This window comes from Oncorhynchus clarkii, chromosome 28 (assembly GCF_045791955.1).
Source record: "Oncorhynchus clarkii lewisi isolate Uvic-CL-2024 chromosome 28, UVic_Ocla_1.0, whole genome shotgun sequence".
Taxonomy (NCBI): domain Eukaryota; kingdom Metazoa; phylum Chordata; class Actinopteri; order Salmoniformes; family Salmonidae; genus Oncorhynchus; species Oncorhynchus clarkii.
In genome coordinates this window covers 223,772-251,303 of record NC_092174.1, presented here as the reverse complement: position 1 = coordinate 251,303, position 27,532 = coordinate 223,772, and the positions used below count along the sequence as shown (strand labels likewise).

General features: G+C 41.0%; 1 protein-coding gene across 1 annotated transcript in view; it reads left to right on the top strand.

The window, feature by feature from the left end:
- The window catches only part of LOC139386918 (poly-U binding splicing factor a), an 87,188-nt gene that overhangs the window by 21,331 nt on the left and 38,325 nt on the right, over positions 1–27,532 (top strand). The window contains exons 3-7 of the mRNA XM_071132804.1: positions 2,315–2,404; positions 6,118–6,168; positions 6,404–6,565; positions 21,049–21,141; positions 21,231–21,444. Coding sequence (XP_070988905.1) covers positions 2,315–2,404; positions 6,118–6,168; positions 6,404–6,565; positions 21,049–21,141; positions 21,231–21,444 — 610 coding nt within the window. The remainder of the gene's footprint in view (positions 1–2,314; positions 2,405–6,117; positions 6,169–6,403; positions 6,566–21,048; positions 21,142–21,230; positions 21,445–27,532) is intronic.

The window sequence follows — 27,532 nt, the reverse complement described above, 5'->3', positions numbered from 1 at the left end:
CATAACAAGTTAAACAAGGGAATGATTTTACTAATAAAGCCTTCCATTCAAACGCTCTACGGCGCTATTTTTGCGACGTTTTAACCAGAATGCGCAGAAAACAACGAAATACACCGTGGTCTCCTCACGCTGCTGAAAACGTGAGGGACATAGAATTATCGATTGGTCAGGGTAATATGACCTCAACAATATGACCTGAACACGAGAGACAGAAATAGCACTTTGGCCCAACGCGTCTACCCGCTTCTGAACACAAGAGACAGAAATAGCACTTTGGCCCAATGCGTCTATTTATCAGATTTCTATAATTAGAACTATAAATGTAATCTTAACCCTATACCGACTATGTCAGAGAAACAAGACAGAGGGAACCTCCTTGTATTGTTCAAATGGCAACACACGTTAACAAATCCTGTCTACAACTCCCAAATTGTATAATATAATATGGGTGCGTAATGCAATCTGCTTTCCAATTTTATATAGGCTGAATCAAAATAAATGCTTCATTTTATCTTAGATTCCTTGCATGGGAGCATCATTATGTTGTGTCGTTGACTATCTTATAAAATCAATTCTCTGAGTAATTTAATTCCACGATTAAAACTAATCATGGAACTTGAATTAACTTGGAAGTCGGGGCACCACGGGAATGTTTATAGTTTCAATTCCCGACTATAACTCTTCAGATATTTTCATATCCTATCAAGTACAGTCTTGTATTAATGTATTATTATTACCTATTCAGTCTCATTACTAATGAATTCAAACATGGGTTACTACATGATACCAAAAAAAGTCCCGAGTCGATGAAACCGATATGACTTCTAGGTAAACAAAGGAAAGGGGGTGGGGACCCCTCAAGAGTGGGAAACTCATAGCTGATAACTACACTCATAGAAATTGCTAATACTTTGAATATGAACAACCGCTCATTCGAAAACAAATTTACGTATTTACGAGTGTAGCAATTTGCGTATTTACGAGTGTATGTCTTGCTGTCTCTCTCTGTGGTCGCCGGTCCATCTGCTGGAGAGAGTCGACAAGAAAAGTTTTGTTCCAAATGTTGGTATTCTTCTTCCTCGGTTAGGTACATTTTCAGCTGCAGACTGAAAAGGCCTTGTCTAAGATTGACTCCTTCTGTAGCAATGTTTTAGAGTTGAACCATTTCTAGCTGTATGGTCTCCTCGGCCTATGGAGTTGTAGTTCTTAACCATTCACATGTAGCACCTCTCAGTGCTTTTCTGGTCTTGTAGTTTTAAACCATTTGTCAGCCGTGTAGCCTCACCTGCACACTGTCTGGTCTAATGGCCTATAGAATTGGAGCCATTCCAACGTGGGGACTCCATCCCGGCGTTCTCTAACTTAATGTACATTTTGTAGGAAGTGGGTTTTATACTCTGGAAGAAGGGGTCATTCCATGATGCCGACCAAGTCTATGGCCACTGACTTGGTTAAAACCTTTATAAAAATAACAATTCTCATTTAGAAGGCACACATCACATATTTTCACAAATAGTTTCATATTTACTCATTCATTTTATCCAACATCTAGATGTAATTCTGATCATTGAAAAGTGTACACAGAGATACAGTAATGAGGTCACCAAATGAAACAACTTTGACAGGATTGTTCTTAAAATACCCACGGACAATTCCCACATTCTCAAAAATATAAATATTGTTTAATTATTCAAATGTTTAATTGTCCAAGTGTCTCTCTGTGTTCCACAGTTTACATTCCAATCTCAAACACCACAGAGCATAGAGGCAGCATATTTTACGACCGCCATAAAACAGCCGACTTCCCGCTCTCCCCCTCTTCGAGAGAGAACACTCTATAGAGCGGACCCACTGTAACCTGATCCGTCAGATCGTCACAGGAGAGTTATGACAACACCCAATGAGAGATAAACCTGGAGAGTTTTTTTTCTTAGACCAATGTGGCAAACAAATTGATATTTGAATGTGATTCGATTGCTAAATGTAATTTTGACTATATTTGCCCTGCACTAACACACCAGATTCTACTGATAAGATACTCAACAGGACCCTGATGAGCTGAGTGTGTTGAGCATGGCTGGGAAAATAGCCTTGCACCCCAGTAGCTCTCCAGATGGAGAGTTGGCTACATTTGTTTTATACAGTAACAGTACAGTTTAACTGAGGCATTTTCTCGTTGCGGTATAGACTATGAAGTATTCTGATACTAAGTGTGCAGGCTGGTATTGGTATCAAAGGTCACATTTCTGGTATCATGTCACTAGTGTGATGTTGAAAATGTCAACCTCTTGTCTTTCCCTTCATTTGCCTGCAGGCGAAGAAGTATGCCATGGAGCAAAGCATTAAAAGTGTGCTGGTCAAACAGACCCTGGCTCATCAACAACAGCAGCTCACCAACTTACAGGTAAGGAGAACCTTGGCACCATTGCACCGGCCTCATTTGTGGGGTGTCAGCCCTGTCCACCAAGCTTCCGTCCTCATACCGTGCTGAGAACCCCTGCAGTCTTCACATTTTGTTGGAACATTTAACATATTTAAATGTTCTACACAACGTACTACCCACTTCATGGAAAACAAATACAGCCATACAAAGTTTATTTACTGTTGAAAAAACAAACAACCTAGATGTCCGCACCTCTGCGTAAATTGAATTAGCATAATACAAAAATCCCCATCAAAATCTGTCTGATTAAACAGAGTTACATTTTTTGCATGGGCTGGGTCTCAATCCATTCGCCAATGGCGACCTTCTGCATCTGTGGTGGAAGGTGGCCGATCTACAGCTGTGTTTATCAGACTTAATTTATGTAACCCTTATTTTACCAGGTAAGTTGATTGAGAATGTGTTCTCATTTATAGCAACAACTTGGAGGATAGTTACAGGGGAGAGATGAATGAGCCAATTGCAAGCTGGGGATGATTAGGTGGCCGTGATGGTATGAGTTCCAGATTGGGAAGTTAGCCAGGACACCGACTTTAACACCCCTACAATAAGTGCCATATGATCTTTAGTGACAACAGAGAGTCATGACACCCGTTTAACGTTCCCAATCACTGCACTGGGGCATTGGGATATTTTTTTAGACTAGAGGAAAGAGTGCCTCGTACTGGCCCTCCAACACCACTTCCAGCAGCATCTGGTCTCCCATCCAGAGACCAACCCTGCTCAGCTTCAGAAGAAATCCAGCAGTGGGATGCAGGGTGGTATGCTGCTGGACCATGAGTCATCCCGAAAATCTGGGTTCTCACAAAAACATCTGTAGCGTCCAAACGGTTTGGCCTACAAACTAAAATATGACCAGTCTATGAAAAGGTGAGACTCTCAAGAACACGTACATGGTGGAAGCCCACAAGCCTCACATGTCTCATCTGAAGGTAGCCCGCTACCAGTTTAAAAAATTAGTGGAAGTAGTTTAGTGACCCCCAAGGTGTCCTAAAATTCAAAATCAAAAGTTTAATTATCCTTCTTAAAACAATTCCATATGTTGGCAATGAGGCCCTTTATCTACTTCCATGAAGTCAGATGAACTTGTGGATACCAATTGTTTGTATGTGTGTCCAGTGTGGAAGAAGTGTGCGGTAGTACTAACGAGCGTTAGCGCAATGACTGGGACTCTATGGGTATCTAATAGCAAGCTAGGAGATAAACTGGAATTGTAGACATTAAACGAAAAAGATATACAGAATATTTGCAAGGTTGTAGCAAACATAATGTTCTCATGATTTGGTCATTCAATTTATGGAACATTGCAACTCTGTAGATGCTAGTCAGCCTGAAAAGTAAACATGGGCTCATGGTAGATGCTGTATTACTGGCCTAAGGTAAGTTAAATATCACTAAACTAGTTACAGGAATAAAAGTCCACCTAACAACAACAACATCTACATGTCAGTCAAAATGTGACGTGTGTGTTTGTTAGATTGTATACCATATTTTCACTTACAGCATTTTCTCTGGCTTGATGACATTATTAGATCTCTTCACCACCACCACACTCAATACTCTGGTCACTGTCATCTGGTCTTTGGTACGTGTGGCCGCTGGTATGTCTGGCCAGTGATACATCGGGTCTCTGTTACATCTGGCCGCTGGTACATCAGGTACACCTAGTCTCTGGTACATCTGGTCTCTGGCATCTTACAAAGGTCTGGTATGGAAACAAAAAAACACGGGATTTGCATAATGTAAGCAATGTGTTACGTACCACGCAGACTGAAGTTTCACCTTTCTCCATTGCGCAACATCCATTCTCACAGACTCCAATCCCATGGAAACAAGAATCCAAGAAGCAACAGAGGTTTCTGGTTGCCACTACCTTGACGGTTTTGATGCAATTCAACTTCATGGTGCCAGGCACTTGCTTCAGACTACATTGACTTCTGTTTCTTTCAATGTCCTCACTGGGAATAAAGAACTTGGTACGGAGGTAATGGGTACAGATATCTGGGGATGCTTCTTTTGTCAGATTCTCTGTTGTAGTTGTAGGTTTCTCATTTGCATTTCTGATCTGGGATCGGCCAACCTTCACTACTGTGGCCGCATGGCTTTTTACCATGTCTGAAGCCAGAATAGTTGTGTTGTACAGGGAAAGCAAAATCAGACACAGCATAGCTAATATCAGATATATAAGTATTTCGCTACACTTGCAATAACATCTGCTAACCATGTGCTAACCATCTGCTGACCAATACAAATTGGATTTAATATACAGTACCAGTCAAAAGTTTGTACACACCTACTCATGCAAGGTTTTTCTTTATTTTTACCATTTGATATATTGTAGAATAATAGTGAAGACATTAAAATGATGAAATAACACATATGGAATCGTGAAGTAACCAAAAAATTACACATAACGTTAGCTAGCAAGCCAGCAAGCTAGCGTTTGCTAGCTCACTAACAGTACACTTTAACTTGCAATAAAAATCCTTTCTGACTAAATTAGAAACGTATATCTGAAAATGTAGCTAGACTCTTAACCGTCCATATACATGGATTAACACTTCACGGCAGACTGGAAGTATTTAACTCTGTTTTGTTTGTGGCTACATCTTGTTTTTAGCCAGCATTGTGTCAAGGAATTCTCTCCTATTCACACTGACCGTAGCGTGTGCAGAGAGAAGCACATCACTTTTCCAACTGATTTGTCGACAGCGGCTGCTAAATTCAGGGAATCAATGTTGTTGAGAAAAGTAGCAAAACTTTTGTGGTTCTCAATGGCTAACGGTGATATCTTTCAGAAAGTCAGGGTAGAAAGGACTGTCAACACATACTGAACAGTTCATGTTATAGACAGAAGCATGCTACATGGCAGACCAATCCAAACTCATCCCCTGGCATGTCCAGCCCGCCCATTATCTCAGCCAATCATGGCTAGTGGGAAGGTTCCTGACTTATTCTGTGGCTAAGCCAACTATGCTCGTAATTTAAAAATTGTATTCAATAATATGGATGGAGTACAAGTGTGTTATTAAGGTATATGAAAGTTCACATGTTCCAGAAGGAATTTCTGCCATAAAACACATTTTGATAAGAAATAAATGTTTACGTTCGATGGCTGCTCCTGGGAAGTAGTGATGTGCGACATTCATCTACTTTCCTGAAATTAGTATTGATGCCCACCCACTGAGGAGCAAGAGAAGCTAACATTCAATTATCTGGCAATATCCCTGGTGGACATTCCTGCAGTCAGCATGCCAATTGCACGCTCCCTCAAAACCGGAGACATCTGTGGTATTGTGTTGTGTGACAAAACTGCACATTTTAGGGTGGCCTTTTATTGTCCTCACCACAAGGTATACCTGTGTAATGATCATGCTATTTAATCAGCTTCGTGATATGCCACAGCTCTCAGGTGGATGGATTTCCTTGGCAAAGGAGAAATGTAAACAAATTTGTGCCATTTTTTTTAAATAATATTTTTGTGCGTATTGAACATTTCTGGGATCTTTTATTTCAGCTCATGAAACATGGGACCAACACTGTACATGTTGCGTTTATTTTTGTTTGGTATAGTATAAAACATGACTCAATTACTTTCAATGCTGCTTTTTAGAATACTTTTTGATTGATGGGCCTTTATCCTTAAATGTATAAATGTATACTTTTTCTCTTAGATGGCATCGCTGACAATGGGCTTTGGCGATCCCCTCTCACCTTTACAATCGGTAAGCTGTTATATAATTTATTATGTTAAAAACTCCATGATATTTTTATCATAACATGTATGTCTTGTTGTTAAACCAAAGTGTCAAAATAGAGAATCTTTGCATGATTTTCTCTGTATTTTTTTTATTCAATTACACAATCAATGGAGTGAAGTCCATGCAATATGAAATGTCAATAACTGAAGAATGGAACAGCAAGTCAGTGCTATATTCAAGCAGTTTCCTCCTATTGTAGGTAGCGGCTCAGAGACAGCGAGCATTAGCCATCATGTGCCGAGTGTACGTGGGCTCCATTTACTACGAGCTGGGAGAGGACACGGTCCGGCAGGCCTTTGCCCCGTTCGGCCCCATCAAGAGCATCGACATGTCCTGGGACTCTGTTACAATGAAACACAAGGTGAGATTTCACAGCTGAACATTAGAACATCCCAGACTTGTTTTCCTCAGCTGAACTCAGCTGTTGAATGAGGGATTCCTTTACTGTATGTTCTTTGTATCTACCCACAATGTTGTAAGGATATTTATTATTATTATTGCATTTGTGTATAATTTAAACTATAGCCCGACCAATATCATTGTCTCCCGTCAGGTGGTGCCACTCCTGTGCAACGCTCGTCCCTCAACCGACCTGTCTTGTAGGTCGTGGAATAAAAATTGTTATATTTTAAGCATCCGCCACAGAAAATGAAAACATAGTTCCTAATTTCTGGAATTACTGAGGTCTCGCATGAATCTCTGACACAGGTAGAATTAGCTTAATTATTATACACACATTTTGACAGTGATTCAAAGATTTGCAATTGTTAGAAAATGTATTCAAAGCGGCTCTACCTCCTGCAAAAATGATCTGAAAGCATATCGTTCGCCACTGACTTGATCAGCTGATTGAACTTGTTGCTAGCTAGCTTGCTGAAATACTAGGTAAGCAAGCTTGTCTCTAAATGTTTAAACCTGTTGAAAGCTACTTTTGCAGCTTGTTTTCTAACAGTATTTTTATTGGAATTTTACAGTTTTCACCCATATTAAGAGATACAACAACAGAGACAAAGCACACAGAAAAAAAGAAGAAAAACAGCACCCACTTACACATCTACGCGTATATATATATATATATATATATATATATATATATATATATATATATATATATATATATATACATATATACACATACCCACATATACATACAGTGCCTTGCGAAAGTATTCGGCCCCCTTGAACTTTGCTACCTTTTGCCACATTTCAGGCTTCAAACATAAAATTATAAAACTTTTTTGTGAAGAATCAACAACAATTGGGACACAATCATGAAGTGGAACGACATTTTATTGGATATTTCAAACTTTTTTAACAAATCAAAAACTGAAAAATTGGGCGTGCAAAATTATTCAGCCCCTTTACTTTCAGTGCAGCAAACTCTCTCCAGAAGTTCAGTGAGGATCTCTGAATGATCCAATGTTGACCTAAATGACTAATGATGATGAATACAATCCACCTGTGTGTAATCAAGTCTCCGTATAAATGCACCTGCACTGTGATAGTCTCAGAGGTCCGTTAAAAGCGCAGAGAGCATCATGAAGAACAAGGAACACACCAGGCAGGTCCGAGATACTGTTGTGAAGAAGTTTAAAGCCGGATTTGGTTACAAAAAGATTTCCCAAGCCTTAAACATCCCAAGGAGCACTGTGCAAGCGATAATATTGAAATGGAAGGAGTATCAGACCACTGCAAATCTACCGAGACCTGGCCGTCCCTCTAAACTTTCAGCTCATACAAGGAGAAGACTGATCAGAGATGCAGCCAAGAGGCCCATGATCACTCTGGATGAACTGCAGAGATCTACAGCTGAGGTGGGAGACTCTGTCCATAGGACAACAATCAGTCGTATATTGCACAAATCTGGCCTTTATGGAAGAGTGGCAAGAAGAAAGCCATTTCTTAAAGATATCCATAAAAAGTGTCGTTTAAAGTTTGCCACAAGCCACCTGGGAGACACACCAAACATGTGGAAGAAGGTGCTCTGGTCAGATGAAACCAAAATTGAACTTTTTGGCAACAATGCAAAACGTTATGTTTGGCGTAAAAGCAACACACCATCCCCACTGTCAAACATGGTGGTGGCAACATCATGGTTTGGGCCTGCTTTTCTTCAGCAGGGACAGGGAAGATGGTTAAAATTGATTGAAAGATGGATGGAGCCAAATACAGGACCATTCTGGAAGAAAACCTGATGGAGTCTGCAAAAGACCTGAGACTGGGACGGAGATTTGTCTTCCAACAAGACAATGATCCAAAACATAAAGCAAAATCTACAATTGAATGGTTCAAAAATAAACATATCCAGGTGTTAGAATGGCCAAGTCAAAGTCCAGACCTGAATCCAATCGAGAATCTGTGGAAAGAACTGAAATCTGCTGTTCACAAATGCTCTCCATCCAACCTCACTGAGCTCGAGCTGTTTTGCAAGGAGGAATGGGAAAAAATGTCAGTCTCTCGATGTGCAAAACTGATAGAGACATACCCCAAGCGACTTACAGCTGTAATCCCAGCAAAGGGTGGCGCTACAAAGTATTAATTTAAGGGGGCTGAATAATTTTCAACACCCAATTTTTCAGTTTTTGATTTGTTAAAAAAGTTTGAAATATCCAATAAATGTCGTTCCACTTCATGATTGTGTCCCACTTGTTTTTGATTCTTCACAAAAAAAATACAGTTTTATATCTTTATGTTTGAAGCCTGAAATGTGGCAAAAGGTCGCAAAGTTCAAGGGGGCCGAATACTTTCGCAGGGCACTGTACATACACACACACACACCCATACATACGTACACCATTTTCCTCTTCCCGCTCGGTGCTTCTCTCTCCCCATCACCATCATTGCGTCTCTCAATACATACATTTTAAACAAACTTACAAACAGAAATTAAACAAAAAAGCTCAGTTTAAACCAAGCGGTTAGGTTCCGCACATGGAACGTACAGTGTAGTTCTGAAATAAATACATCCCCGTCATTCTACGAGAATCCTTGCAGCATAATAGCTGATACCTCAGGTTCTAGGTAATTTAGATAAGGTTCCCATACTTTGTAGAACTGGTCTGTTTTAGAATGCAATGTACATGTCAGATATTCCAGAGGCACCCATTCAAATAGTATCTTATGCCAATCTTTAATAGAAGGAACCTTATCACTAATCCACTGTAAAAGGATGTTTTTCCTCGCTGCGAAGGTAAGGATGTTGTAAAGCCTCCTTTTACCCACAGAAGTAACCTGCCTACTAGGGAGACCTAACAGTAAAGAAACTGGGTCCAATTCTAGATCAACCCCTAGGATCTTTTCAATTCCCAGACCAGTATCTTTGTATTTTGGTACATGACCATAAACAATGTGTTAGGGTGCCTGTATCAGTTTTGCATTTAAGACACTGAGGGGAAGAGGAAGTGGGGCTAAAAGCATGTCTGCGATTTGGGGATATATGCAATCTGTGTATTATTCTTAATTGGATTGCTCTAGTACGATTACATATAGATATTGTTTTTGCATATCTCCAAATGTCCTCCCACATCTCTTCATCAATAGTAACAGACAATTCTTTCTCCCACACTTGTTTCACCCTCTGTGTGTTGACAGCAGAAAGGGACCTTAAAGTATCATAAAACAGACTTACAGACATTTTCCTTTGTGGGAAAAAAAGCATTATTTCAATGACAGACACATCAGGGTTACCAATTAAGGTGGTGCTCTTCAGGATATAATGTCTTACTTGTAGGAAGCGGAAAAAGTCCTGCTTTGGGAGTCGATATTTCTCGACCATCTGCTCAAATGACAACAAAATCTTATCAACAAATAAGTCATTTAGCCTGCGTATGCCCTTATTAAGCCAAAAGTTAAAGCCGGCATCCAGCAATCCTGGACTGAAATCTGGATTGTTAAGAATTGGGGTAAGAGCAGAGGTTAGTTTGGACCTTCCCAGGAAGCGTTGAACTGACCTCCATACTTTGAGTGTGTTAAGTGTAACGGGATTATTGCAGTGATCTTCTACAGACTTGAAACTTCTGAAAAATAAAAGATCCTGTAAGGGGTATTTTGAAATAGAAGTCTCAATGTCTAACCAAATAGAGGAGTCATCATTTGTGATCCAGTCAGAAATATAACAAAGGTGGGCACACCATTGATAGAACCTGATATTGGGCAGGTAGGTCCAAGCCGCCCATAGAACTTGGCAGCTGCAATACTGCCATCTTAAGTCTTGGTTTGCGTTTACTCCATATAAAGGAACTTAGCCGTCCATTTACATCCTTTATTACCTTATTGGAGAGTAATACTGGGATCATTTGGATTGGGTAAAGTAGTCTAGGTAAAATGTTCATTTTCAAGAGGGATATTCTACCCAACCAAGAAATCGGGAGAGAGTTCCAGCGCTCCAGATCCTGTCTTATTGTATCAAACAAGGGAACAAAATTGGCTTTGTACATTTGCTGGAATTTAGGAGTTACAAATATACCCAGATACATGAAACCTGAGGGAGACCATTTAAAAGGGAAGGGGGGAGAAGTATTAGGTACAGAGTGCAGGCTACCAAGTGGCATAGCCTCTGACTTAGTTAGGTTAATCTTGTAGCCTGAGAATTCGCTGAATAATTCAATAATATTAATAAGAGCTGTAATTGAAGTCTCGGGACTAGAGATGAATATCAGGACATCATCAGCATACAAGCTTATTTTATGGTGAACATCACCAATGAGCAGCCCCTGTATAGCAGGCGTTACCCTGATGGCCTCGGCCAGTGGTTCCATAACGAGTGCAAAGAGGATAAAGGACAGCCCTGTCTGGTACCTCTGTGTATAGAGAAGCTATTTGACCTTAGCCCATTAGTAAGGACAGCAGCCTGAGGATCATCATATAAAACTTTCACCCATTTTATAAAGTTGTTGCCCAGACCAAATTTATTTAGAGCAAATAATAGGTAAGACCACTCCACACGATCAAATGCTTTCTCAGCATCTAGGGAGAGCACAAGACCATCCACAGCACTTTGTTGGTAAGCTTGAATTACATTAAGAAGTCGCCTGACATTGTTGCATGACTTACGGCCCTTAATGAAGCCAGTTTGGTCTCTTTTCACAATTAGTGGCAGTGAGTCCTCTAATCTTGTGGCTAGAATTTTAGAAAGCAATTTTCTATCCACATTCAGAAGGGAAATTGGTCTGTACGAGGAACAAGACTCTCTTTTTTCTCTTTTTGAGAATAAGTGAAATGTTGGCTTCTCTCAGCGTTTGAGAGAGTTGGTCATTTGAAAATGAGTGATTAAACATATCACGCAATGGCTCAAGGATCAGGCCATGGAACTCTTTATAGAACTCACTACAAAACCCGTCTGGTCCTGGGGCCTTACCATTTTGCAGATTCTTAATTGCGAACATTATCTCTTCCTTGGTAATAGGGGCATTAAGGAGGGACCGCTGCTCTTCTGAGATTGTAGGGAGCTCAATCTTACAAAATAAGTTCTCCATTAATTTGGGTCCATCATTTGGCAGTTCTGAGGCATAAAGATTTGTATAGAATTTCTTAAATGAGTCACTTATCAATTTATTTTCATATAAATGATTACCATCAGAGTCAGTAATAGTAGCAATTGACTGAGAGTCAGCTCTCTTTTTAGCTAGGTATGCCAAGTACTTTCCTGGCTTATCGCCATGTTCATATAGCTTTTGCCTGACAAATCTCATTTTCTTTTCAGCGTCCTGTGTTAGGAGAGAGTCTAACGTTGATCTAATGACTGATATTTCCTTTAATAGGGCAGGAGTGGGCGTTTTAATGTAGTCCTTCTCTTTAGTTCCTAATTCACCCTCTAACATGTTTTGCTTTTCACGCTTTTTCCGTCTCTTAGTAGCTGTGTATGACATAACCAGACCCCTGGCATACGCTTTACAGGTCTCCCAAAGGAGCAAGGGGTTATCTGTTGATTGAGAGTTAATAGAGAAAAATGCTTTAAACTCTGTAATGAAATATGATGTGAATGTATGGTCTTTAAGAATGGTTGTGTTCAACCTCCAATGTCTTGAACGATTGAATGCCCCATTGAGTTTTATGTCCAGGATCACCTCAGCATGATCAGATATGACTATGCTTCCTATCCTAGCGGATAGAACAGACTGCAGAGACGTCCTGGGCACAAAAAAATTATCTATTCTACATCCATGAGGTGCAGAGATAAAAGTGAACTCTCTGTTGGAGGGTTGAAAAGCTCTCCAGACATCCGCATACCCCAGATCATCACAAATAGCTTTAAGTGACTTAGCTTGAGGAGAGAGTGAAGCTATACCGCTGGGGAACCTATCAATAAGGGGGTTCAACAAGCAGTTAAAATCTCCTCCAACCACTGCAGTGTCCGAGTTTAATTCTGAAAAGTCTAGAAAAATCTTAGTGAGGAAATCAGGGGGGTGAGCAGGGGGGAAGTAAATATTCATTATAGAAATGTTCTGCCCTTGTAAAGTACCATTAATTATAACAAAGCGACCAAATTTATCTTTCACACAATTCAAGACCTTAAGTGGTAAGTTATTTTTCACCAGAATTGCTACCCCTCTACTTCTGGATGTAAATGATGAGAAAAACACTTGACCAAACCCCCCTTGTTGTAATTTCAGGTGCTCCTTATCATCCAAATGAGTTTCTTGCAACAGGGCAATATCAATATTTTCTTTTTTCAAAAAATATAGTACCTTCTTCCTCTTAATGGGGTTATGGCTCCCTCTAACGTTCCATGTACATACACGCAGTGCGTTACCTGCCATTGTATCTTGACCATTCAATATCCAGGCTGGATCCCACTGTAAAAGTGGGGTGGTACCTTTTTCCATGTGTTGAACTCTCCTCCATCTCACTGAGCATAAACAAACTATATGAACCCTGAACTCGAACTATACTAAACCCAAAAATTAAACATGTAAAGATCCAAAAGGGGGTTTTCCCACTAGCTAACATGCAGGGGATTTCAACTCTCCAATGTAGACTCTTAAGTCTGCATCGCCGCTCCATAGCCTCATCCTTTATATGTATGGAAAAGAAAATCAATAGGAGAATATTGAGGCTCTTCCACCTAAAACCAAGCCTGGGCACCAATATGGATTCACACATATCTCAGCCTGAGCTATAGCGGCTATTACTTTAGCAAGAAAAATAATAAAGATACGAATATTACTGAGCCGGAGTACGTGAGGACTCACGTCACTGTTTCATGATCAGATTCAACCAAAAATAAACAAAGTTATCCAATGCTGTTGAGGTGCAGCTTAAAAGTTATTTACCCGAGAGAGTCAATAAACGCAGCAGCCTCTTCAGGTGTGTAGAGCTTTTTAGGTGATCCGTTGACCATAATCTTCAATGTGGCCGGGTACAACAGTGCGTAGTCCATCTTCATTCTCCTGAGTCGAGCCTTCGCCTCATCAACCGCTTTGCGTCTTCGTACAACCGCAGTGGAATAATCATTGAAGAATGAGACCTTAGGACTTTTACGTTGACTACCATCAGAGCCGATGTTTCTAGCCGCGTCCATGACGCGCTGCTTGTCGGTGAAGTTGTGGAACTTTATAACCACCGGCCGTGGGCGCTGATTGGGACCGGGTATCGGTGCTTGAGAGCGATGGGCTCTGTCCAGCTTCACACGGCCAGCCTTAGTGTCCATTTGTAGGTAGCCAGGGATCCATTCCTCAAAGAATTTTACTGAACGTGTCCCTTCAGAATTTTCCGGGAGTCCCACAACACGAATATTGCATCTGCGTCCTCGATTATCCAAGTCGTCAATGTGCTCCGCCATTTCGCGCACCTGTTTCTCAAGTGCTTTTATCTTAGCGTCCATAGATGTAGTTGCAGTTTCCACTGCATCAATTCTTCCTTCCGCCTCAACAACACGTTCCACAACCCTCTGTAGTTCAGCTGAATGGCCTGCTATTGCTTCCAAGACCGTTCTTATCTTAGCATCGATCACTTTAGTAATGTTATCAGTTATCTTTTGAATCACCAGGTCCATTGTGCCTGTATCCGCGATGGTGCTAGCCTTGCTAACGTTAGCTAGCTCCTCATGCACATCCACATGGGTGGACTTCTTAGTAGTTCTGTTGGGCATGTTGTCGGAGATTGTTGTGAAAAAGCCGTCAAGACTCATTATATGGTAACTTATTTAGCCAATTCTACCACTTTTTCAAGCTAGGAGATTAATGTAAAAATATGAATTTACGAATGCCACGAGAGCTCGCTGAAACACCGTGTTCTCTCTACGGCGCCATTTTCATCCCCCTTTTGCAGCTTGTTGATGTATAGTGCTGTGAAAAAGTATTTGCCCCCTTCTAATTTTCTCTACTTTTGCATATTTACTGAATGCTATAAGATCTTCAACCAAAACATAATATTAAATAAAGGGAACCTGAGTGAACAAATAACACAACAGTTACATATTTATTACTTATTTAAATGATTTCATAAACAAAGGTATGCAACACCCAATGCCCCTGTGTTGAAAAAGTAATTGCCCCCTTACACTCAATAACTGGTTGTGCCATCTTTAGCTGCAATGACTCCAACCACACGCTTCATGTAGTTGTTTAACAGTCTCACGTATCTGTGGAGGATTTTTGGCCCACTCATCCATGCAGAACTGCTTTAACTCAGCGACATTTGTGTTTTCAAGCATGAACTGCTCATTTCAAGTCCTGCCACAACATCTTAATTGGGATTAGGTCTGGACTTTGACAAAACTTCAAATTTGTTGCTTTATCCATTTTCATGTGGACTTTTTTTTAGATGGCCTCCATTATGTTTTGTGAAAACCAAACACTGCATTCCACATTAAAAACCTCCTACCAACGGTCAAGCATGGTGGTGGTAGTGTGATGCATTGCTGCCTCAGGACCTGGGCGACTTGCCTTAATAGAAGGAACTGTGAATTCTGCTCTTTATCAGAGAATTCTACAGGAGAATGTCAGGCCATCTGTCTGAGGTTGCAGTCATTGCAGCTAAAGTTATTGAGTGTAAGGGGGCAATAACTTTTTCACGCAGGGGAATTGGGTGTTGCATAACTTTGTTAATTAAATAAATCAAATTAGTATACTTTAAATATATATATATTTGTAAACTCAGGTTCCCTTTATCTAATATTAGGTTTTGGTTGAGTATCTGATAACATTCAGTATGAAAAAATAGAGAAAATCAAAAAGGGGGCAAATACTTTTTCACTGCACTGTATTTGTAGACTGCTGCACCAAACCGGTAGCCTGGCTGATGCACAGACCACGTGACACAGCGAGAGGAGCTATGTCCCGATGGTCTGGACACCCTATCCTTATTAATCCATATTCCACTCTCAAAAAGTGCATGCATTTATTGGGGGGTTGAGACCTCTCGCTGTTTTGATTGGATTTTGTAATCGTTGTAATTGAAGGGTTTGCCGTTTGGGCGCTGTGTGTGACTGCATGTGCAGGGCCCTATAAAATCTTTGTGTTTTCCCAAATTCGGTTTTCCCGGTTTTAGTTTTCCTGGTTTGGGATTTCTTAAATCTTTTTTATTTTGTGACTCAAAATTACAACTGGATGAGTCCATAACAATGCATAAATCACAAAAAATTATAATTTGTAATTCCCCTTTAATTGTGCATTTAACAAGAGGAATGTTTGGCTAACGATGTTTCTGTATTGCACATGTGATGGCATAGTTTGCAAAAAAAAATGCCCACCCGATTGATACAAATAATCATGATATCATTCTGCCCGGTAGGCCTACTTTGCAGTTAACATTTAATTCAGAAGGTTTTGTTGAAGGCCTTCCTCTCTACCCACAAGACGTTTGTCATTAGCATTGCTAACTGGCTACACAAAGTGAGAGACAAAAGTGAGCACTACACAGACAGGGGAATTAACATGCCATTGCTTCTTCAGAACATTGTAGGAAATGTTAATCCTTGATACATTTTTGTTCATGTCTTGAGAGAAAATCATGCAAATCACTACTTTTTCGACTAAGTTTAATACAATTTATTGATCTTCTACTAACGTCAACATATTTTAAAATATTGTTTAATTCCATTTGAACATCTGGACCGTGATTCTGTCCTCGTTCTCCGCAAGGTGGATTTAATGGGGCCCTATATGTGGGTTTTTGAGTGAGAACGACACAGAGGAGAACTAACCAGTAAAAGCACTTCATTATCGACTCATCGTGCCGACTAGCATCAAAATGGCCTCCCAGACTCTGAAGCCAGGAGGACCAGGCTACCAAAAAGGAATTGTTTTCAGAAATTGTCTCGTAACGTTGGATCAGACTGAGAAGTGTAGCCAATCGCTACTTTGTAATGTTGGGTTGAATGCAAGAGCGGCAGCAGCAGCATCTGATGACACTTGTGGCAGAACAGCAAGTGTTTCATGAAAATTCTTTATATTGGAAGTACAAGAGTAGAGCTATGTATATTCTTTAAAATTATTAAACAACAGTATTTTTTACATGATGCATAACCACAGATCTACACCTCATGCTACAACTACACATGAATATGTCAGTTTTTTTTTGTTTGGTTGTAAAACTGATTCACCAGAAGCTCAGATTAGAAAATACAGTAGAATAAGGGAGTGGATGTTGACTGATATTATTAGCTGATATATAGGTAACAGGCCAATATCCATATATTGGTTGGGCTCTAATTTGACCATATTAATGGGCAATTCCACCACTTTTCAACCTCATTCATCATCTTCAGCACCAAACTAGAGTCTTATGTGAAAACAGCGCTGTGATTAATCAGTGATTAAAAAGATACGGTCCTAAAACCTGATTCTCTGTGACATCACAGTTCATCATAACATAATAGAAATTAGGCTGTAAATGTTGTAAATGTTTATTGTAATTTGAACTATTGTGGGGTTAGGGTGAGAGTTAGACTCGTGTGATTATACATGGCTTATTGATACAACTGTTTCCTACTATAGGTAGTTGGCTGCCTAGTGATGACAACATTGTAACTCTCCAATCTGAACAGTTGGCAACGATGTTTCGTTTCCAAGTGCTACTGAATAACCTCAACTGATATGCACCAATTGCTCACGATACACATCATTACTCTAGTCTATCAATCCATTTCAAATCTTTATACTATACATGATGCATATGTTGATCTTGTCTAGGGTAGCAGCAGAACTGCTAGGACCGGGCCTGACTAACACAATCATTTGCCTCTAATTTACTTGCGTTTGTGGCCAACCTTGGCCTGCTCAAAGTGAGCTGCTCTTGTTGGGAAGTCAAAACTTTCAAACTCCTTGGAGCAGCTTGATGCACATCAGCCTCGTTACTTTGTCCTCAAGAAGGATGTGATCTTCCGGCCGTATTTACTGTTTTGGAGAAAGAATCACCTCTCACAGGCACACTAGAAACAAGGATAATGAACACGATTTTCGCCGATTTTGAGTCGGGGTACACTTAGTGTAGCTGAAGTCCCTTATGTTTTGCGTGAAAGACACACACACCACACTAATTTCCAAGCAGCTTGGGGGTTGATTAGCCTATGAAGTGTATTTGCCTTTGAAGTTGGAGCACATCGACTGGTATTTCCATCAATGAATAAAAAGCATTATTTTGGGTAACACTTTACCTGACACCGTGTCATAACCATGTCATAACAGTTGACATAACTTGTCATAACCTGACATTGCCATAACATTGTCACGACCCATATATTTACACTTGTTGTGATATATATTGCGTTATTTAATGGCAATATTTTATGGAAACTCTACATAAGAGTTTTAATATACACATTTATTCAAATTAGTTTTTTCCCTACCAAGAAGTTTCCTTTTGTTTGAAAGTTTCTCACAAATTCATTCTTTAGTTGTTTTTTTCCCCATCATATTTTAAATAACATGTAGATAAAACATTTTATGACACTGTCATGACTCATTATGACCATACTGTGTCACTTTACTTGGAATAAGAAAATACACTTTATGACACTAACAAAAAGCATTATGACCATCATCATGCCCTTATATCAATCAAAAAGAGGGTGTCTCGTCCTGCTCCTGCGTTCAGCCGAGTCATCAGCAACAGAACATTGGGGTAGGTGTGTGCAATTACAATGATAATTTAACATGGTCAATTTAAAGAATAATTGTATAACTAAAACATACAGTTGACATGTAGGCTATGGTGTAATGTAATGCCTTGCCTTGTGTGGTAGGTTTTGACACTTATTTAGGTGTCATAACAGCCATAAAATAACGCAATATATGTCACAACAGGTCTAAATATATCATGACAGTGTTATGATTATATTATAACAGGTTATTAAAAGTTATGCCAGCTGTTATTACTGTGTCGTAATGTCTTATGACGTTGGGTGTCAAGTATTACTTTACTGGTAATACTGCAAATGTATATTTATTGTCTTTTTATTTTTTTAATCTGAATTTACCGTCTAACGGAAACCCTTGAGGGAGGATATTTCCTGGCTCCCCACGTCACCGCGTATCTCAGTGTTTGAAAATCATTGTTTTTAAAATGGTTTAACTTTTGATGATGTCATTGGGTAGAACCTTTTAACTTTAGAAATTTGTTAGACAAAACTTGAAATGCACTGTTTTCACATACACTGAGTGTACAAAACATTAGGACCACCTTCCTAATATTGAGTTGCATACCCTTTTGCCCTCAGCAGAGCCTCAATTCGTCGGGGTATGGACTCCACAAGGTTTCAAGCGTTCCACAGGGATGCTGGCCCACGTTGATGCCGATGCTTCCCACAGTTGTGTCAAGTTGGCTGGATGTCCTTTGAGTGGTGGACCATTCCTGATACACACAGGGAACTGTTGAGCATGATAAACCTAGCAGCGTTGCAGTACTACCATATCCCGTTCAAAGGCACTTAAATATTTTGTCTTGCCCATTCACCCTCTGAATGGCACACATACACAGTCCAAGTCTCGAGGCTTAAAAATCCTTTAACTTGTCTCCTCCCCTTCATCTACACGGATCGAATTGGATTTAACAAGTGACATCAATAAGCTTAGTGACATCATAGCATTCATCTGATCATTCTCTCAATAACAGTTGCTCATAATGTTTTGTACACTCGGTGTATGTAGACACTGATTTTGTGCTGGAGATAATGAAAATTTGGTTGAAAAGCGGTGACATTCCCCTTTAAGTTGTTGGTGCAGTGTGTTACAGTCATCAATATTTTTGCAACTATCCTGCCCTGCAATATAATTGTAAGCAATCTCTTGTAATTAGGAGTAAGTTATTAACCATGAGTATTGATGGTACTTGCAGCTACCATACCTCTTAAAACCTTTCTAGGGCAGGCGTTCCGCTAGCGGAACCCCTTGACAACATTCCGCTGAAAATTCAAAAATATTTTTTTTAAATATGTAACTTTCACACAATAACAAGTCCAATACAACAAATTAAAGAAACTTCTTGTTAATCTACCCATTGTGTCCAATTTAAAAAATGCTTTACAGCGAAAGCACAACACATGTTAGGTCATAGCCAAGTCAAAAAAACAGCAATTTTTCCAGCCAAAGATAGGAGTCACAAAAAGCAGAAATATAGATAAAATTAATCACTAACCTTTGATGATCTTCATCACATGACACTCATAGGACATCATGTTACACAATACATGTATGTTTTGTTCGATAATGTGCATCTTTATATCCAAAAATCTCAGTTTACATTGGCGCGTTACGTGCAGTAATGTTTTGCTTCCAAAACATCCGGTGATTTTGCAGAAATACTCATAATAAACATTGATAAAAGAAATAAGTGTTATTCACAGAATTAAAGATGGACTTCTCCTTAATGCAACCGCTGTGTCAGATTTCAATTTTTTTTTGCGGAAAAAGCATAATCTGAGAACGGTGCTCAGAGCCCAATCCGGCCAGAGAAATATCCGCCATGTTAGAGTCAACAGAAGTTAGAAATAACACTATAAATATTCACTTACCTTTGATGATATTCATCAGAAGGCACTCCTAGGAATCCCAGTTCGACAATAAATGACTGATTTGTTCCATAAAGTCCATCATTTATGTCCAAATAGCCACTTGTTGTTAGCGTGTTCAGCCCAGTAATCCATCTTCATGAGGCGCGAGCTCTTCGTCCAGACAAAAAACTCAAAGTTCCGTTACAGGTCGTAGAAACAAGTCAAACAATGTATGGAATCAATCTTTAGGATGTTTTTAACATAAATCATCAATTATGGTTCCAACCGGAAAATTTCATTGTCTGAAGAAAAGCACTGGAACGAGACCTAACTCTGTCGGGAGTGCGCGTCACGAGCCTGAGACACTCTGCCAGACCCATGACTCATTCAGCTCCCATTCCCCCCTCCTTCATAGCAGAAGCCTGAAACAAGTTTCTAAAGGCGGTTGACATCTAGTGGAAGCCTTAGGAAGTGCAACTTGACCCCATAGACACTGTGTATTCGGTAGGCCAAGCTCTGAAAAACTACAAACCTCATATTTCCCACTTCCTGGTTGGATTTTTCTCAGGTTTTCTCCTGCCATATGAGTGCTGTTATACTCACAGACATCATTCAAACAGTTTTAGAAACTTGTTTTATATCCAATACTAATACTACTATGCATATATTAGCATCTGGGACAGGCTAGAAGGCAGTTCACTCTGGGCATGCTATTCATCCAAAAGTAAAATGCATATCCCAAAAATGTTCAAATAAATAAACCCAAACAAATGTATTTTAATTTTAGTCCTAGCTGAAGTTTCTTCAGAGCGTATAGCCATTGTTTCCCAAACAGGTAAATCAGTCAATTGCAAAGACCAGTCTCCCTGCTTCAGGTTGAAGCCTGACTTTTTTGTTGTTCCCCTGTCCCTCAGGGTTTTGCGTTTGTGGAGTATGAGGTGCCTGAGGCAGCCCAGCTATCCCTTGAGCAGATGAACTCCGTTATGCTGGGAGGGAGAAACATTAAGGTGAGCTCTGCTGTCAATTTTGAAAGAGTAACTAGATTTTTTTGCTCAATGCCATGACTACACTATTTGAACACAAATCACACTTTAAGGTGGGACGACCGAGCAACATCGGACAGGCCCAGCCGATCATTGACCAGCTGGCAGAAGAGGCACGCGCCTTCAACCGAATCTACGTGGCGTCTGTGCACCCCGACCTCTCGGACGAGGACATCAAGAGTGTGTTTGAGGCGTTCGGCCGGATCAAGTCATGCACTCTAGCGAGAGACCCCACTACAGGGAAACACAAGAGCTACGGCTTTATTGGTGAGGAAAACATCTCCAGACTGCGACGTTAAATTGGTTGCAAACTAACCCCCTTGAAACAAATAAAATAATGCAGTTAAATCAACGAAGATATATATTTTTTGGGTTTAGTATTATTTCAGTGCGTTTGGAAAGTATTCAGATCCTCTGATCTTTTCCACATTTTGTTACGTTACAGCCTTATTCTGAAGTGGATTAAAAGTTTTTTCCGCTCATCAATCTACACACAATTCCCCATAATGATAAAGAAAAAACAGGTTTTTAAAACATTTTTGTAAATGTATTTTTAAAAAAAATCATAATTTGATAAAACATTTACATAAGTATTCAGACCCTTTCTTTACTCAGTACTTTGAAGTACCACTGGCAGCGATTACAGCCTCAAGTCTTCTTGGGTATGACACTACAAGCTTTGCACACCTGTATTTGGGGTGTTTCACCCATTCTTCTCTGCAGATCCTCTCAAGTTCTGTCAGGTTGGATGGGGAGCATTACTGCACAGCTATTTTCAGGTCTCTCCAGAGATGTTTGATCGGGTTCAAGTCCGGGCTCTGGCAGGGCCACCCAAGGACATTGAGAGACTTATCCCAAAGCCTCTCCTGCGTTGTCCTGGCTGTGTGCTTAGGGTCGTTGTCCTGTTGGAAGGTTAACCTTTGCCCCAGTCTGAGGTTCTGAGCACCCTGGAGCAGGTTTTCATCAAGGATCTCTCAAATGAAATCCAAATCAAATGTTATTGGTCACATACACATGGTTAGCAGATGTTAATAGCGTAAATGCGAAATGCTTGAGCTTCTAGTTCCGACAGTGCAATAATATCTTACAAGTAATCTAACAACTACATTATACCCACAAATGTATTGGGATGGTATAATAATATGTACATATAAATAGATGGATGAGCGATGGCCGAGCAGCATAGGCAAGATGCTATAAAATACACTATATACATTTGAGATGAGTAATGTAAGATATGTAGACATTATTAAAGTGGCATTATTTAAAGTGGCCAATGATTTGAGTCTATGTAGGCAGCAGCCTCTCTGTGTTAGTGATGGCTGTTTAACAGTCTGATGGCCTTGAGATAGAAGCTGTTTTTCAGTCTCTCTGTCCCAGCTTTGATGTACCTGTACTGACCTCGCATTCTGGATGATAGCGGGGTGAACAGGCAGTGGCTCGGGTGGTTGTTGTCCTTTATGATCTTTTTGGCATTCCTGTGACATCGGGTGCCTTTTGGAGTCTCGGAGTGTAGGTAGTTTGCACCCGGTGATGTGTTGTACAGACCGCACCACCCTCTGGAGAGCTTTGAGGTTGATGGCCGGTGGCAGTTGCCGTACCAGGCGGTGATTGAGCCTGTCAGGATGCTCTCAATTGAGCGTCTATAAAAGTTTGTGAAGGTTTTTGGTGACAGGCCAAATTTCTTCAGCCTCCTGAGGTTGAAGAGGCGCTGTTGCGCATTCTTCACGACTGTCTGTGTGAGTGGATCATTCCAGTTTGTCTGTGATTTGTACGCCAAGGAACTTAAAACTTTCCACCTTCTCCACTACTGTCCCGTCGATGTGGATAGGGGGGTGCTACCTTTGCTGTTTCCTGAAGTCTACAATCATCTCCTTTGTTTTGTTGACGTTGAGTGAGAGCTTGTTTTCCTGACACCACACTCCGAGGGCCCTCACCTCCTCCCTGTCTCATCGATGTTGGTAATCAAGCCCACTACTGTTGTGTCGTCTGCAAACTTGATGATTGAGTTGGAGGCGTGCATGGCCACGTAGTCATGGGTGAACAGAGAGTACAGGAGGGGGCTGAGCACACACCCTTGTGAGGACCCAGCGTTGAGGGTCAGTGAAGTGGAGGTGTTGTTTCCTACCTACACCACCTGGGGGCGGCCTGTCAGAAAGACCAGGATGCAAGATGTCGGTGTACTGCTGGTTTTCTTTTTGCAGTGTGTAATTGCCTGTAGACCCTGCCACATACGTCTCGTGTCTGAGCCGTTGAATTGCAACTCTACTTTGTCCCTTTACAGGCATTTCACTTGTTTGATTGCCTTGCGGAGGGAATAACTACAGTGGTTTCTCCTTTAAAAAGTTGCAAGCTTACCCTGCAGGACTTAGAGGTACCCAGCGTCCCGGCTTCATTGCTCCAGACCACCACAAGGGGGAGTTAGATCACTCATTATGCATTTGGGTCCCAAGGTTTTTATATTGCCATCATATCGAGTGGTTCCAATGACGAATTTGATATAATATAATGAAACAAGCAGGGAGCAGATTTCGAACCCTCAACAATCTAGCCCGAAGTCCAGTACGCTATCGACTGTGCCCAAATATATTAACTGGGGTTGGGTCTGATTGTGGTTAAACACTTTATCAATTGGAATCTTTAACATGTGGAAAGGGGAAAAGTATTACTATTTGTTTTTCACACGAGTAGCAGGATGGGCTGTCAACCTTTTGACTAAATAATTGTCTAATAGCCGAACTAGGCGTGAACCCTCCCAACTTGAGCTACAGTGGGGCAAAAAAGTATTTAGTCAGCCACCAATTGTGCAAGTTCTCCCACTTAAAAAGATGAGAGAGGCCTGTCATTTTCATCATAGGTACACTTCAACTATGACAGACAAAATGAGAAAAAAATCCAGAAAATCACATTGTAGGATTTTTAATGAATTTATTTGCAAATGATGGTGGAAAATAAGTATTTGGTCAATAACAAAAGTTTATCTCAATACTTTGTTATATACCCTTTGTTGGCAATGACAGACACAAGGTTTTCAAACACTGTTGCTGGTATTTTGGCCCATTCCTCCATGCAGATCTCCTCTAGAGCAGTGATGTTTTGGGGCTGTTGCTGGGCAACACGGACTTTCAACTCCCTCCAAAGATTTTCTATGGGGTTGAGGTCTGGAGACTGGCTAGGCCACTCCAGGACCTTGAAATGCTTCTTACGAAGCCACTCCTTCGTTGCCCGGGCGGTGTGTTTGGGATCATTGTCATGCTGAAAGACCAAGCCACGTTTCATCTTCAATGCCCTTGCTGATGGAAGGAGGTTTTCACTCAAAATCTCACGATACATGGCCCCTTTGCAGAAAAACAGTCCCAAAGCATGATGTTTCCAACTCCATGCTTCACAGTAGGTGTGGTGTTCTTTGGATGCAACTCAGCATTCTTTGTCCTCCAAACACGACGAGTTGAGTTTTTACCAAAAAGTTATATTTTGGTTTCATCTGACCATATGACATTCTCCCAATCTTCTTCTGGATCATCCGAATGCTCTCTAGCAAACTTCAGACGGGCCTGGACATGTACTGGCTTAAGCGGGGGGACACGTCTGGCACTGCAGGATTTGAGTCCCTGGCGGCATAGTGTGTTAGTGATGGTAGGCTTTGTTACTTTGGTCCCAGCTCTCTGCAGGTCATTCACTAGGTCCCCCCGTGTGGTTCTGGGATTTTTGCTCACCGTTCTTGTGATCATTTTGACCCTACGGGGTGAGATCTTGCGTGGAGCCCCAGATCGAGGGAGATTATCAGTGGTCTTGTATGTCTTCCATTTCCTAATAATTGCTCCCACAGTTGATTTCTTCAAACCAAGCTGCTTACCTATTGCAGATTCAGTCTTCCCAGCCTGGTGCAGGTCTACAATTTTGTTTCTGGAGTCCTTTGACAGCTCTTTGGTCTTGGCCATAGTGGAGTTTGGATTGTGACTGGATTGTGACTGTTTGAGGTTGTGGACAGGTGTCTTTTATACTGATAACAAGTTCAAACAGGTGCCATTAATACAGGTAACGAGTGGAGGACAGAGGAGCCTCTTAAAGAATAATAACAGGTCTGTGAGAGCCAGAAATCTTGCTCGTTTGTAGGTGATTTTCCACCAAAATTTGCAAATAAATTAATAAAAAATCCTACAATGTGATTTTCTGCATTTATCTCATCTTTTTAAGTGGGAGAACTTGCACAATTGGTGGCTGACTAAATACCTTTTTGCCCCACTGTGTGTATATACACTGCTCAAAAAAATAAAGGGAACACTAAAATAACACATCCTAGATCTGAATGAATGAAATATTGTTATTAAATACGTTTTTCTTTACATAGTTGAATGTGCTGACAAAATCACACAAAAATGATCAATGGAAATCAAATGTATCATCCCATGGAGGTCTGGATTTGGAGTCACACTAAAAATTAAAGTGGAAAACCACACTACAGGCTGATCCAACTTTGATGTAATGTCCTTAAAACAAGTCAAAAGGAGGCTTAGTAGTGTGCCTGTATGACCTCCCTACAACGCCTGGGCATGCTCCTGATGATGTGGCGGATGGTCTCCAGAGGGATCTCCTCCCAGCAGGGCCAGTCCATAGCATCAATGTCTTCCTCTTGCAGGAACTGCTGACACACTCCAGCCACATGAGGTCTAGCATTGTCTTGCATTAGGCGGAACCCAGGGCCAACCGCACCAGCATATGGTCTCACAAGGGGTCTGAGGATCTCATCTCGGTACCTAATGGCAGTCAGACTACCTCTGGCGAGCACATGGAGGCCCCCCAAAGAATTGCCACCCCACACCATGACTAACCCACCGCCAAACCGGTCATGCTGGAGGATTTTGCAGGCAGCAGAACGTTCTCCACGGCGTCTTCAGTCTGTCACGTGCTCAGTGTGAACCTGCTTTCATCTGTGAAGAGTACAGGGCGCCAGTGGCGAATTTGCCAATCTTGGTGTTCTCTGGCAAATGCCAAACGTCCTGCACAACCCCCACCTGTGGACGTCGGGCCCTCATACCACCCTCATGGATTCTGTTTCTGACCGTTTGAGCAGGCACATGCACATTTGTGGCCTGCTGGAGGTCATTTTGCAGGGCTCTGGCAGTGCCCCTCCTGCTCCTCCTTGCACAAAGGCGGAGGTAGCGGTCCTGCTGCTGGGTTGTTGCCCTCCTACGGCCTCCTCCACGTCTCCTGATGTACTGGCCTGTCTCCTGGTAGCGCCTCCATGCTCTGGACACTACGCCGTCAGACACAGCAAACCTTCTTGCCACAGCTCGCATTGATGTGCCATCCTGGATGAGCTGCACTACCTGAGCCACTTGTGTGGGTTGTAGACTCCGTCTCATGCTACCACTAGAGTGAAAGCACCGCCAGCATTCAAAAGTGACCAAAACATCAGCCAGGAAGCATAGGAACTGAGAAGTGGTCTGTGGTCACCACCTGCAGAACCACTCCTTTATTGGGGGTGTCTTGCTAATTGCCTATAATTTCCACCTGTTGTCTATCCCATTTGCACAACCGCATGTGAAATGTATTGTCATTCAGTGTTGCTTCCTAAGTGGACAGTTTGATTTCATAGAAGTGTGATTGACTTGGCGTTACATTGTGTTATTTAAGTGTTCCCTTTATTTTTTTGAGCAGTGTGTGTGTGTGTGTATGTATGTATATATGTATGTATATATGTATGTATATATATATATATATATATATATATATACATACAGTGCCTTGCGAAAGTATTCGGCCTCCTTGAACTTTGCGACCTTTTGCCACATTTCAGGCTTCAAACATAAAGATATAAAACTATATTTTTTTGTGAAGAATCAACAACAAGTGGGACACAATCATGAAGTGGAACGACATTTATTGGATATTTCAAACTTTTTTAACAAATCAAAAACGGAAAAATTGGGTGTTGAAAATTATTCAGCCCCCTTAAGTTAATACTTTGTAGCGCCACCTTTTGCTGCGATTACAGCTGTAAGTCGCTTGGGGTATGTCTCTATCAGTTTTGCACATCGAGAGACTGACATTTTTTCCCATTTCTCCTTGCAAAACAGCTCGAGCTGTTGATTGGTCCTTGCAGTTGGATGGAGAGCGTTTGTGAACAGCAGTTTTCAGTTCTTTCCACAGATTGTCGATTGGATTCAGGTCTGGACTTTGACTTGGCCATTCTAACACCTGGATATGTTTATTTTTGAACCATTCCATTGTAGATTTTGCTTTATGTTTTGGATCATTGTCTTGTTGGAAGACAAATCTCCGTCCCAGTCTCAGGTCTTTTGCAGACTCCATCAGGTTTTCTTCCAGAATGGTCCTGTATTTGGCTCCATCC